Genomic DNA, 13,860 nt, shown 5'->3' with positions numbered 1-13,860 from the left:
AAACAAATTTTGACAAAAGTTAAAATACTTTAAAATATTGACTATGTTAGGTATGCTCTTGTTCAAAACGACATGGAAAGATCAGGTCTACAGTGGGATGCTGGTTGAAGCAGCAAAAGAAGATTGGTCATTTCCTAAGTTGGTTTTTAATGATTTTATTTTTTGCCGTTTTCAACACAAGTTTGCATTATTTATACATATATTTCTCTTTACTTAGATGTGTTAATATTATGTTAGACTACTTCTAAGTTAAGAAAAGGAAGTGTTTTTCAGCATGAACCAAAAGTTTTCAGTGTAAATCAAATTTTTTTAAATTTACAATAAGATAATTTTGTTAAGCTCAGGTTAGTTTTGACATCAGGGTGGAGTTTAAACAGCCCAAAAAAATAAAATTTGTGATTTTCAATGGTCTTACCCCCCAGAACTTTTTCTTATCTAAAAATATAAAAAAAAAGTTTGAGTCTCTTAGTGTTATATTTAGAGGTAGCTTAATGTTATCAAAGATAACAAAAAAAGCAATTTATTTAAAAATGGAAAAAATGTAAAGTATTTCTAGAATACATCTTGTAACAGAATTTTAACTTTGAATCTCAAATATTGTCTTCAAATATAATCAAACAGAAGACTGCTCTTGATTATACAACTGTTCAAAGCAGAAAGTTTGTGCCTTGCTACACTGCTGACAGATGATGTACTTGGCCGCAGTTTCAACAATGTGTGTTTTTTGCTGCCCGGATATGCCTGTCTGTGCTGCTCAACTGTCAGCAATAGGAACTGAAGATGAGACTCATCTTTGATTGTAATGCCACTCACTTCTTGAATAAGGGTGACCCCACGTTCTGCATGATCATTTACCATACTCATGGAATGAACTGCCTCTGATGCTTGCTGATAATCCTCCTGTGCCTCCCATATGTCTGGATCTTCATTGAGAAATTCATGCGGAAGTTCCATGAGTTGAAATAATGTGAACGACTTTGCTAAAAAGAAATCCTCAAATTTCTTTCTTGTGAATGCTGGCAGGTCAACAGTTATTCGCTTAGTATGATCCTGCTGAGCTGGCTCAGTGTTAATATAGTTTTCATGGCATTTACCATTTTTCTCTCGGTTGCCGAAGTTACTGTTCTGTCAAAATAGGCTAAACCAACCAGTTCAGATGACAAATACTACAACTGATTTGAGAATTTGTGTGATGCCGCCTCTGATATTGCTGGATTTATTGTGGAGTAGCCAAGCAGGGATTTCAGCAATAGAAAATCATTGTATAGTGCGCTTGCTGCAAAAGGGACTGTAATCCACGTCTTGCAGGCCCTCCTCTGGTTTTATCAAATGAAACTGGCTTCAAATTATCCAGATCTTCAGACTAAATTACTTTTGAGAGCCAGCGAGCATGCATGGACCCAGGTGCCATGAATCGGATTCCTCTTGCTGGGACAGAGCCAAGAAAATGACTACTAGCCCCAAGAATTCTCTGTAATCATCCCTTGGCTGACTCTCTGCCAGATATCTGTTTGCAAAAAACAATGGTTCTGTCCCTGATATCTCTGGAGAAGATATGTCTCCAAGACAGACTTGATAAACGGCATTAATGATCAGTTCCATTATGGGATGTCTGCATGCCAATGAAAGAAGCCCTTTACGGAGATTTTGTTCCAAGAGAACACAAGCACCAACAATCCGGCCACTGTTCGAGCTGGTTGTATCAAAGCACATCGCTCGAACACTGCTTTTTATGTCCCAATCCTCCAATGCAGTGTGTACAGCTTCTGCTTGAGCTTCGCCACTTCCACTTGCTAGCTTTGCATCTGTCAGTAGCTAGAAAACTCCTTTTCCTGAAACAATCACTGGAAGTCGATCGGCGTGTATTTTGGTTGTTAGGTCAGGAATGAGTTTGCCATCCCATTGAACTACCAGTGGCACATTGTCTGGAAAATCAGCTTTTAATGTTTATGACTGCTGAAGCCTGTGTTTCATTCTCTGTCGGCGAATTGAGTCACGATTAAGGACAAGGTCTTCGACATTGTGACCTAAACTTTTTGCGGTTTCAGAAATAACAAACATCTTTTTTCAATCTGATATCTTTGTTCTGTCTAAAGTAGCTGCAAGCTGTGGTGTAACAATTTTCTTTCTACCTCTCTTTCTCTTAGCAGGAGTCTGATAACTATAACCTTCAACAAGTACCTCGTCGTCAGCATATCTGTCTTGACCTGTCTTTTGAATTTCTTCTGCACTGCTGCTGCTACTGATTAACAGTACTGCTTTTTCGTTTTGCTTTCTTGGCAATTCGTTCATTCGGTGTTGTCTGGCAAGCAATTGTTTCTGTCTACTGTTCGCTTCTCCTTTGCAGCTAACTTTGTGTCTGTACCAGCCATTGATTCCCTTATTCCCTTTTGTTGCTGAATCAGCAGAAATTTCCTGTCTTCAGCAACTGAGATCATGCTGAGAGCGTTGGCATGAGCAATATCAAAAAGATCATCTAATCGGGAAACAAACTTAGTCTTTTTTGACTGTTGCATCTGAAATTGCCGGCCTTTATTCTTCTTAAGCAGACGCCACTCTTCAAATGCTTTTTCTTATTTAGTGTGACAGTTTGTACCAAAATTTTGCCATCTCTTCTGTAGCAGTTGATGACTGCCTGATAATCTCATGCGGTTTCAGGTGATGATGTAGAATAATACAGTAAATAACAATGTCAATCAACCAAATAATCTGTCCAGCACGCAGCACCAATTTATATGAGCAAAATTGATTTCAGCACACTGTCTCAACACATGGGCAGGACTAGAAATCAATGATGATGCCAGCTGCAAGACAGGCATGCACATAAGGAAAAGCTGCATGACTCAGCTGATGATGTCAGAATTTAAATAATAAGTCTGGGCTAATGCTTGCTAACAATAAAACATGTTTCGTTTGTCTCCATTATGCATCATTGCTGATGTCATAAAGCTTTATTTAGCATTTAGAAATAATTATGTAATATAGTTATGTGACCAGTGTTCAGTCAGTTAAAAAATACTGCTTTGAAATGCATAGGCCTATAACGGGTTCTATATGCAAAAGCCTTAAAGGCTGATACACATGTCATTAAAACCTTATTCGAATTTATTCCATAAAATTCAAACGTATTCACACTTACCCCAAAACATACACCAACCAAACTTAAGGACTAACCAGCAACAAAGTCAAAAATTTTTGTGGGGAGGCTTTGCTTGTTTTGCTATACGATACAGAGATTTCATTTGTTCACCTTTGCTTTTAGTGAGCCACTCTCTGCACTGATCTGTCCGAGCCAGTGCAACTTGACGTCTTGCATAGTTGTTCTTCTCACGGAAAATTTTATGGTCATCAACAGACATTGATTTTTGCCATTGCTTGTATGCAGCTTTCTTTTCAGCTATTGCATTTTGTACACTGTCAGTGTCCACCACCAAGTGTCTCGTTCATGCTGACGTTTTGTACCAGTTTTCCCATAAACTGTAGTTGCAGCGTTTATCAAAACGGTTTTGTATGTACTCCAATCTGTACTGGCTTGCGATTGGTGGTCTTACTGTGTTGCTACAATCTGTTGAAATTTTTCTCGATAATTATTGCTTTTCAGCTTTTACGTTTTTATTCTCCGAGGCATTTGTTTAGACTTATGTTTTGGCTGGTCGACAACCAGGTCCGCCACAAGGAGTCTATGGTGGGCGACACATGATTCGCCAGGTATAACTTTGACATTTTTGAATAGCCTTCGGTGTTGTTGCTTGACAGCGAAGAAATCAATTTGCGTGGCTGATGGTCCACTTTTGTATGTTATGAGATGTTCCAACCTCTTTTTAAAATATGTGTTCAGTAAACAAAACTGTGACTTTCAGCAAACTCAAGGATGCTGTTGCCATCTTCATTTCGTTCTCCATAGCCAAAACCGCCATGTACGTTGTCAAAACCATCTGTTTTCTCTCCAACGTGGCCGTGAAATTGTTTCAGATTTTGGTATTGTTGAGATGGTGTCAGAGAACGCAGCCCAGAAGTCATTTTTCTTCTCTTCTGATTCGCATGTCTGTGGTGCGTATGCAGAAAAAATAATCATTGTTTGCTTTTCTAGGCGAAGCTTGATCCACATGAGACGTGAATTTATCCTTTCAATATCCAGTACTTCTTGGGCTAGCGGTTCTCTGACAATAATTCCAACACCGTTTTTGGCCGTCTTTTGACCATTCCAAAATAGTTTATATTTTTCTTTGTCTGAGTTGACATGACAGACACCATTCGATTTCCGTCGGGTCTCCTGAAGGCAGCAGATGTCAATCATTCTGAATTTTTTTGCAACTTCCCTCCGCTATTGCATTTTTCTCAGGGATTCTTGGCACCCCTTGGCCACTTAAAGCCTGCTGTGGACTAGGAGCCGTTGTTTTTCTTTGTGATGGTATAGGAATAAGTTGGGGAAAAGTTTTTACATCTGAACACCCATCCTAACGACAACCACTAGTTATAAGCAATGGGCCTAGCCTTTTGCTCAAAAGCACGCAAGGCAGCGTGGATGCAGTTTTATGTAATGCCCAGGACCATTTAAAATAGTTAGCGACTTTTTATATTGTTATCCCACGTTTGTGGGGGTGCTAGAACAGTTTCCAGTAAAAATTTATACTGAGATTTTGTTCAATTCTACCTTGTAAAGTTTTCCATTATGGCGGCTTCCGTCCTTAGCTACATCTCTACTCTGAACAGTATTGAAACTTATCTAAACACTTCTTAACATAATCTCAAACACATCTGCCTGACTAACACGTGAAAAAATTTTTTAGTTAACTTATTGCACGATGCATGGCATACATAATAATAATATGCTATACTACGAGACTTGCTTATCTGAAAACCTCACTCCAAATTATATAATAATTACACGTATTAGCAGGATTTATGCCATGTATCACCACAATATCTCTCCCTTGTTCCAGATTTGATGATTCTGATTTGTCCTCCAATCAATGGTAGAATTGAATTATGATATAAATCGACAAAAAAAAGGAGAAATGGAAAAATAATACATCTGAGAAACATATTATAAAATAAAGTACATGTTTATAAGGGTTGGGGTATGGTTATAAATGATTTTAAAAAAAATTTAATATTGATGAATACATATTCAAAATATCAAAGAGAAATATATAGTTAAGGTTGGTCCAAGGTTAGATTAAGGTGATGAAAACTGGAATTACTTCATGATTTAATAAATTAAATTTCCATGATGTAACATTATTGCGTGGTAAGTAGTAAGCAGTCTTGCAAAATAAATACACACACACACCCATATATATATATATATATATATATATATATATATATATATATATATATATAAATAATTCTTTTCTCTGATTCCTCTCATAAGTGTGGTTCACATAAATGATTTACTCGTTAAATATCAAATGATTAGACGGAGTTTGCACACACGCGCGCGCAAGCAAAACCTTATTTAAAACTGTTTTTTTTTTTCATTTTTCCAGGTCTCGTATTTTTGCATCATGTCCTGGATCAAGATATAAAAGAAAATGCAAAAAACCTAAAGAATTCAATTACATTGATAGCTGGAAAAAAAGAAGTCGGAATGCCAAGCAAAAAGCTCGAGCACTGAGAAATCTCCTGGCTCTCGATGAGTTTGCATCTGTCAACTGTTCATTTAATGCCGATCATTTTGATGGTTCACATTTTCTTCTTCCTTGTCTTCATGAGGGCTGTTATAAAAAATTCAACAGTTTCGTTGCTCGCCAGTTTCATGTCGACAACTGCCACTCTGTGACAACAAAACTGATGCTCCAAGAAATAAATCATCTTCATGATATGAATGAAAGTTTTATAAAAATTGACGTAACAGAAAGTATTGAAAATATGAATGTGTCATCTGAGCAAGATGATGAGAATGATGATGCAGATTACACCATAAGAAATAGTCGATGGCGCAAGAATACATTGCTTCCCAAGCAGACATCTAAAGTTTTAAAATGTTTTGAGAAGAGCTCTCAAACTATGAATGAAGTTTTAGAACAACCAATTTTACAAAATTGTGGTCAAATTGGTACAACACCAGTAACAATGCAGCCTCACATTCAATCCGAAACAACTACCACAAATTCTTCTCCTGAGAGGACGTTCGTTGAAACTAACCTGTTAACAAAAGATATTTCCGTAGAGTCAAAGCTTTCGAAGTCTTGTGTTGAAGGCTCTCCACATTATCATTATCCAGAGTCAGCTACTTTAAGTCACAATTCATTCCCATTTATCATTCCTGATTCAGACCCACAAATTGAATCATCAACTGCAACACAATCTGAACAAACAATCGCCTTTTCTGCTTCATCTTTTCAACTTTCATGTTCTTCACCCAGTCTCTCGTTACAATCAACTTTCACCAATAATTGTTTGGGGTTGAATGATGGTAACCGACCACTTCGCTTAACATTCAAGTGCAATGCTGAATACGATGGACAAAATCTTCAAAAAGTTGCTTTGGTTGATAACAGTAGTGACAATATTTTGCGACCTCACGCGAACACAAAACATGCTGCTGATGCAAACACAACAATATTAACACACGATAGCAATTCTGTGATTTTATATAATCTAAACATTCCTAGTCAGAAAAGTGGTACAACCAATCTAACTTCTAGTTATACGTATTCTGATGATAGCCATTTTTTAAATAATACAAATCAAACTTTTGTCTTTCAAAAGAACGAGTACATAAATTCCAACGAGAATGCACCACACCTGGAAGCTCGTAAACTAAAAACGTGTCCTAGTCCAGTTTATTCTGACATATCAGATACAGTGGATGAGGCACCACTCTTTGTTAATCGGACTTGCAATGCATCTAATTCATCGAGCAGCAATCTTCATCATTGGACGACCTCAGACATTGACAATTCATCACTCAATAAATGGCTGACATCTTCAAAAAGCTTTCTTTGTGAAACTGAAAAACATCCTGAATCTAATAGTGACAATTGGAAATCAAATTCCAACTTTTCATTGCCACAGTTTTCAAAAGAAAGTTACCTAAAAGGCCAAAGTTTTAATTTTACTCATGAGAAAAATTTTGATTCGGTTGAATGTAACATTAGCCTGTTTAATTCTAACGCATCTTTTAATATTGACAACGCATCTAATGTTTTCTAGCATAATCTGCATCCCTTTTGGCGATTAGTTTAGGTCAGGTTTCAATGAACACAGTAGCTATTGTGCGCTTTGTTCCTCCATGGGATATTATGGTTAAAATTAAAATAATTGAACAATGGTAGGAAAATGTTTTTTTTTCATTTTAAAACTTCTAAAGAAGAAAGCCTATAAGTTTTATTAAATTTGTGCATGTATTTTTGTGAATTCATGTTGGCTTCATGCAGATTCCGCGGTTTTTACACCATGATTTCTTTCTCTGATAAACTTTTAATTTTTACAACTTTCGGCGTTTATCATTTACTGATAAATCGCTTTTCATCTACTGATATAATTAATAATTTAGTAAATAGGTTTGTAATACTGAAATTAATTTTTAATTATTCAATAACGTTTCCCGGAGTTTTGTTTGTAATACTTCATTATCGCTCATGTCTGAGAGCTCCTAAGCTTTCCTCCACCTATGAATTCTCTTCATATATCTAGGGCATGTTGCAAGACTCTTTTTCACTCATCATCCTTCGACAATCAGCAGTAGAAACGATTGAAACAGCATCTGTTCGAACAGGCTTTTGGTGGCCATGATGACATTTGTTTATCCGGGCGCCTCTGACGCTACGATAGGGCGCTGCAGAAAAGACGTTATTATTATTCTGAAGTTGCATTCTTCTATCTAAAACAATTCATCATTGCATGTGGCATTCTACAGTTTTCTATACCGCATGCTCTCCCTCCCTCTATGTATGTATATATATATATATATATATATATATATATATATATATATATATATATATATAGTTGGTAATAGATATAATTTTTACAATATTCTAAGAAAATCAACTGCGTTAATACAATTATTATGTTTATGCATTAATTTTTCAAGTTTTCTTATTAAAATTTTATTATAATTATTTAATTTATTAAGTAAAAAACTAAAATTATTATTGATGCCAACGATAAAATGCTAAAATTATTATTAGAGATGCCAACGACCATGACAACAACACCAACAATAATGTTAATAATTGCAGCAACAACACCAATACTAATGTTAACAACAACAACATCATCATTGTCAATAACAATAGTTATAATAATAATAATGATAACAACAATGACGATAATAATATAAACTTGGAAACATGAATATTGTAGTATGATGATATGGCTGATTTTTGCTTTTTATTTGTTGATTTACTTTATGGTCGTTTTTTCAGCAATTTTTAAAATTTTAATTTTATTTGTTTAATTCTAATATATATCTATGTTAATAATTTAAAGTTAATTTTATCAATATGTTGAATATATAGTATATAATAACTAATAATAATATTTTCAAAATGTTTCGCGCTTAAAATTAAGTTATACTGTATGACGTCATTTGTTTATCAACGGTAATTTTCGTTATTATTCAAAAATATTTTGCACTGACGATGATATATTTTATATCGAAAAAGCTTTTTGCAATTATTTGTATTAATAAACATGAACAATAATAATTTTAGTTTTTTACTTAGTAAATTAAATAATTATAATAAAATTTTAATTAGAAACTTGAAAAATTAATGTATAAACATAATAATTGTATTAACGTTGTTGATTTTCTTGAAAACTGTATCGAATATGGTCTAAATCCTAATATATTTAAATATATATATATGCAGGTTATGCTATAAAACAGGGATATATATATATAGGCATGCGTGTACGTACTTTTATGCGTATATATACATTTTTCCATATATCTGATTACACTCATGTGTATGTAATATATCCATCCTCACCACACTTTGATTTGTGTATGTAGAATTACTAATACAAATTAAAATCTATTCCAATTTCTTGATGCAGCTTTGCACTTAAGGCTGTTTAAAAGGATCATTATTTTTTATTACCTATGACAATAGTCCTTTTGTTATAATTTCAGTGTGAGTTAGATCGCAAAAGATTGTTTTCATTTTGAGTGTGTACCAGGGTTTCAAAACGGAAAATTAATTGTGTGTGATGCAGTCATCTTATTAAAATTGTGAGAGTTGTGTGATTCTGAACTGAGGCATAATAGGTTAAATATTTTATAACTTATTCTTTGTGTGTTCAAACCTATCAAAATTAGGAGAGCATGTCTTGTGCTATAGCTTACCAATATGTTTGTCATGTAATAATAAATGTGTTTTTATATGCAATTACACTCTTTATCAGTATTATTTTGATTGTCTTTTATATTTCAGTTATTTACTGTATTTTAAAATAATGCCATCTCATTTTAGTTTAGGCTGACGTGTTTAAGTCAAGATCTTCAGGTTCTTTCAAATATGATTAATTTTTGAGAAAGAAATAAATGCGTAAAAACGAATAAATCTTTTTGTCGTTTTCATTAAGAAGTTCATTAGTTGTTCTAGCAATGTCCGTGAGTTCCCACATTTAAATTATCGCTGCGATTACTCGTTCAAAACTTCACTCTATATTTTCGTCATTCTCTATCCTTACTTTTTAAAATTTTAATCAAATTAAAATCAAGCAAATTTCTTTAAAATTGACTTCTGGTTAATTCTATATTGCAAAAGCTGTGTTTTACCGTCTCTATTATAAACTTACGGTCTTATTTTTGTTTTATAAAATTGTATTTCATCTGCTGCACTGTTCTACTTCCAGGCGTGCTGTAGTTGCACACCTCTATCTCTTGTTTTCCATCCAAAAGCGTACTCCGAATAGCATTCACAATTTCGTTGCTTTCTTACGCTAAGTAAATGAGTCTATAGCAGTCTATAAACTCCCCTGTCAAGGACCACAATGAGAACAATAAACAGTAGAGCCCAAAACACTACTTTGCTGCGCCCCACTAAAAACACCAAAGTTATCTGACATTGATGCATTTACTTTCACTAAGAAATATCTAGTTTTTACGTAATCCCTTATCCAATCCTCAAACAAATCAATCACTCAATATGATTTTAATTTAATAAAAGTTCATCATGAGGAACCTATCAAACGCTTTTTCAGAATCAATCCTATATAACCTCAAACTTTATTCATGCAATATCTTTAATAGTAACAAAAACAAAACAGCAGATTTCCTAGGCCTGAAATCAAACTGTCCACAATTAAGCATCATTATGCTCAAAGTGATTCACCAAACCGACTCCATGACCTTACGGCACAATCAACACAGAAATAGGTAAATAATTTTTCAGACAGCATTCCCCTTTTTATAAGTAGGCATCGTGCATGTTATACACTATTGAGACAAGCTCTAAGTATAAAAATTGCTTTTTTTTACTTATTTTATTATTAAATCCATTAATTGTAGAAAAATATCAATAACAGTTGATATCAATAACTCTTGACTTTTAAAATTTTTTTAATCAAATTAAGTAAAATAAAATAATTTTTGAATTTGATTGATCAAATAACATTAACCTTATAAGAAATATTAGGAAATATACAGTAGTTGTAATAACAATTTGGAATTAAAAAAACGTTGGATGCTTTTTAGAAACAAGAATAACTATAGGTACTCAATTGCGTCGCGTCATATCCCACTTTTTAATTTCAAATTGTTATTATAACTACTCTATATTTTCTAATATTTTTTACAAAGTAAAATTAGTTTATTCTTTTAAGTTCAATAGTAAAAACTTTGAAAGTTTTTTTAAAGTTTGTTTTATTGAACATAGTCAAGTGAAAATCCAAAATACAATTTATTCGCGCAATTTCCAAATTTTGATTATTTAAGGATTTAAATTTAACTCTTAAAATTAATTGGTAAAAACACTCAAAAAGTAATTTTTCTCCGTAAATCTGAACCACAAAAAAAGATTAGTGGGTCACAGAAGATGGGCAATTTTGATCAAAATTTGTTTAGTGTTTAAAGTTTTAGCTTAAAAAACTGCTGTTGAAAAAAGTCAAAATAATGGCAAAGTGTGAAGTTTTGTCATTGGTTGCCGCCCGAATTAATGCTTCTCCTTAAATCGTAAATAAAAATCGTAGATGTTTCAGTGTAATATTTTTATTGATTATTTAGTAATGTTTTTAATTATCTTCATGATATCTTATTGGTTTCGTGAATATTATACATACATATACATAACTACATTCTATTGATATAAAAGAGTACCATTTCATTCTTAATGTAGTTTTTGTTATGTTTGTTGGCGACTTATTCGAAGGTTGTATCGAAATCAAATAAATCAGGAATTACGATATTATATTACTTTCATCATTATTTTGATTGATAAAATAAAATTTCTCTAACTTTTTGTATTTCAATTTAAAGTTTAATAATGCATCAAAATTAACATAAATCAGCAGGTAAACGACATGACAAGAAGACTTGTTTGCGTAGAGCAAGTTACACCTATTGTACAGGTGATATCGCCGTGCTAGCTAAGTAGCAATGAACATTCATTAAGAAAATGTTTACATTTACCAACATTATGTTATTATTTTTATGAGTAAAGTTTCAATCAATTGTATAAAATGACTACGGTAACTTCTCACGAAATAAATTTATATGGTCTGAGTGGCTCTATATTTTGGACAACTTTGATAGGATTTATATTTTTTGTGCTTGGGTTTGCAACGGTTGGTTGGAGCCACGTAGGAAAGACCTGGAAGGGGCTTTGGATGACCTGCGATAGTAACGAAAGTAACGCATCTGATGGTATAATTTGTATTATCGATTTCGCATTATCTTTTTAAATTGATTGTTTTACCTACATTAATAATTTTTTTACAAGCGTTAAAGGCAACACAAGCAATGATAACAATTGGTTTAATATTGTTCGTTGGAGCAACTCTGGCCATATTTATTTACATGTTTCTGCACGAGTTATCTTTCAGCAAAAGTTTGCTCATAAAAGTCTTTTGTGGATTGTCCTTCGCAACAGGTTATTATAAAAAAGTTGTTGTCATAGAACACACAATTTATAAAAATTTAAAGTAATAAATGCGAAAGGTGTTGAATGAAAAATGAGAGAGAGCTTGTAGACACTATGAACGTCTTTCACAACTCGTTGACGTTGGTCTAGCACTGATGTTCAATATTTTCCAATGCCGTTTATACTCGCACTTTGGTTTATTACTTTGTTTTTACAACACAAATAACTCCTTAATAATATGTGCAATTGATGCTGACAAATTTTTAGCGAGATTTGGTTTTAAGGGAGTATTTATATTTTTTAGAATAAAAACCAAAATATTATATGTGTTGTCTCAGTGGGTTTTTCAAAAAACCGGATCTTCTTTTTAAATAAATACTATATCTAAACAAGAAATTTTTTTTAACTTCAACTCTTCAAAACTTAACTAAATTTTTCATTCATATATTATATTCTTTTTATTAGGCTTTTTGTGGTAGAAATACTTTTGAGATTACTTTTTTAGCTACAACTTTTTTTAATGTAAAGTTGCATTTTTTAAATTTGTTTATAAATAAATTCATCTCACACAGAAATCACTTAACAATAAATGCAATTGAACAACATAAACGAAACTTTCGGCCAAATTTCACAAACCTCAAATGCATTCATTTTAATCGCATTGTGTACCATCATTTTTCATATTTTTTGTATAATTTAATAAATATAAATGAATAAAGCACATTCTGAAATGAATACCTTGAAACATATTTCAAAATTATAGTTTTGTTTACGTTGATTGGCGTGGCAATCTATGGCGGCACTGAGAAGTACAATTTAAACTGGTCTTACGCTTTTACCATCATTGGAGGAATATTTTCTTTGATATCCGCAAGTTTGAGTCTATTTCATATGAAAAAGTCAAGTATATTTTGATGAAAAATTTACATGAACAATGATTTTTCAGCATTTCAATTATTGGTGATATTATAGGTTGTTCACACAGCTGCGAAACTTATTGTGTTTCAGTTTTAAATTTTACAAATTTTGTGTCTTAATAAATTGTGTTTACCAACAATATGTTCATATTTTTCAAAGCATTTACATTTTTTGGCAATATTATTTAGACGTTCATCTGTACACTGCCTTGATTTTATCATTCAATTCTTTGTATTATCCATAATTCGTTCATGTTTAATTAGTTGATTTGTAATTTTTATTAATATCGAAAAAATTATTTCAAATTTTTGCTTATTTATCATTCGCATGTTTTTTTCGAAAGTTTCATTTAAATTACAAAATAGCATTGGCAAAATATTGCATAGTATCAGTGATGGGCACTAACTAAATTTTTTAACTTAATCTTTAACTTATTTTTAACTAAATAATTTTAGTTAAACTATCAGTTGCAACTAATTAAAAAAAAAGTTGCAACTAAACTTTTAAATAGAAGTTAAACTTTTTCTAACTTGTTTCCAACTTTTTTCAATGGATCAGTTTTAATTCAAAGTATTCTAAATAAAAACTTGAAAAAAGTGAATAATAAGAAAACAAGCTAAAAGTTATTAGATTAGAATTTTATAAAAGTTATGAAAATTTTAAAAAATATTTATAAGATTGTCTGTTTTCAGTTGAGACCGAAGAAAAATCATCATATTTATCGTTTCATCTGCCATCATGCATCTGCGAGCAGTCAATACTTGTGTTGCCGCACTAAAAAGCCTTTCAACAATGCAGAACTTGGTAAATAATTTTAGTTAAACTTTTTAGTTAGTAACTAAAAAAACTAGTTAAACTGCTGTTTTAACTAAACTATTTTTGTTAAGTTAAACTTTGCATTTAA

The 13,860-nt window shown here is 32.4% G+C and overlaps 2 protein-coding genes across 2 annotated transcripts; one reads left to right on the top strand and one right to left on the bottom strand.

Moving 5' to 3' along the window:
- Positions 1-603: 603 nt before the first annotated feature.
- On the bottom strand, positions 604-4,297 carry HELRODRAFT_176074 (hypothetical protein; the record flags this gene model as incomplete). Its single annotated transcript, XM_009023416.1, has 5 exons — positions 604-1,120; positions 1,373-1,805; positions 2,133-2,275; positions 2,353-2,476; positions 4,114-4,297. 5 exons carry the CDS (start codon positions 4,295-4,297, stop codon positions 604-606), a joined length of 1,401 nt encoding a protein of 466 aa, XP_009021664.1.
- A 7,340-nt stretch (positions 4,298-11,637) lies between these two features.
- Positions 11,638-12,953, top strand: HELRODRAFT_176072 (hypothetical protein; the record flags this gene model as incomplete). The annotated part of the gene is made up of 3 exons (XM_009023415.1): positions 11,638-11,742; positions 11,906-12,047; positions 12,802-12,953. 3 exons carry the CDS (start codon positions 11,638-11,640, stop codon positions 12,951-12,953), a joined length of 399 nt encoding a protein of 132 aa, XP_009021663.1.
- Between the last annotated feature and the right edge of the window lie 907 nt (positions 12,954-13,860).

Source organism: Helobdella robusta, assembly GCF_000326865.2.
Source record: "Helobdella robusta unplaced genomic scaffold HELROscaffold_36, whole genome shotgun sequence".
Lineage (NCBI taxonomy): Eukaryota > Metazoa > Annelida > Clitellata > Rhynchobdellida > Glossiphoniidae > Helobdella > Helobdella robusta.
This window is presented reverse-complemented; position numbering and strand designations above follow the sequence as displayed.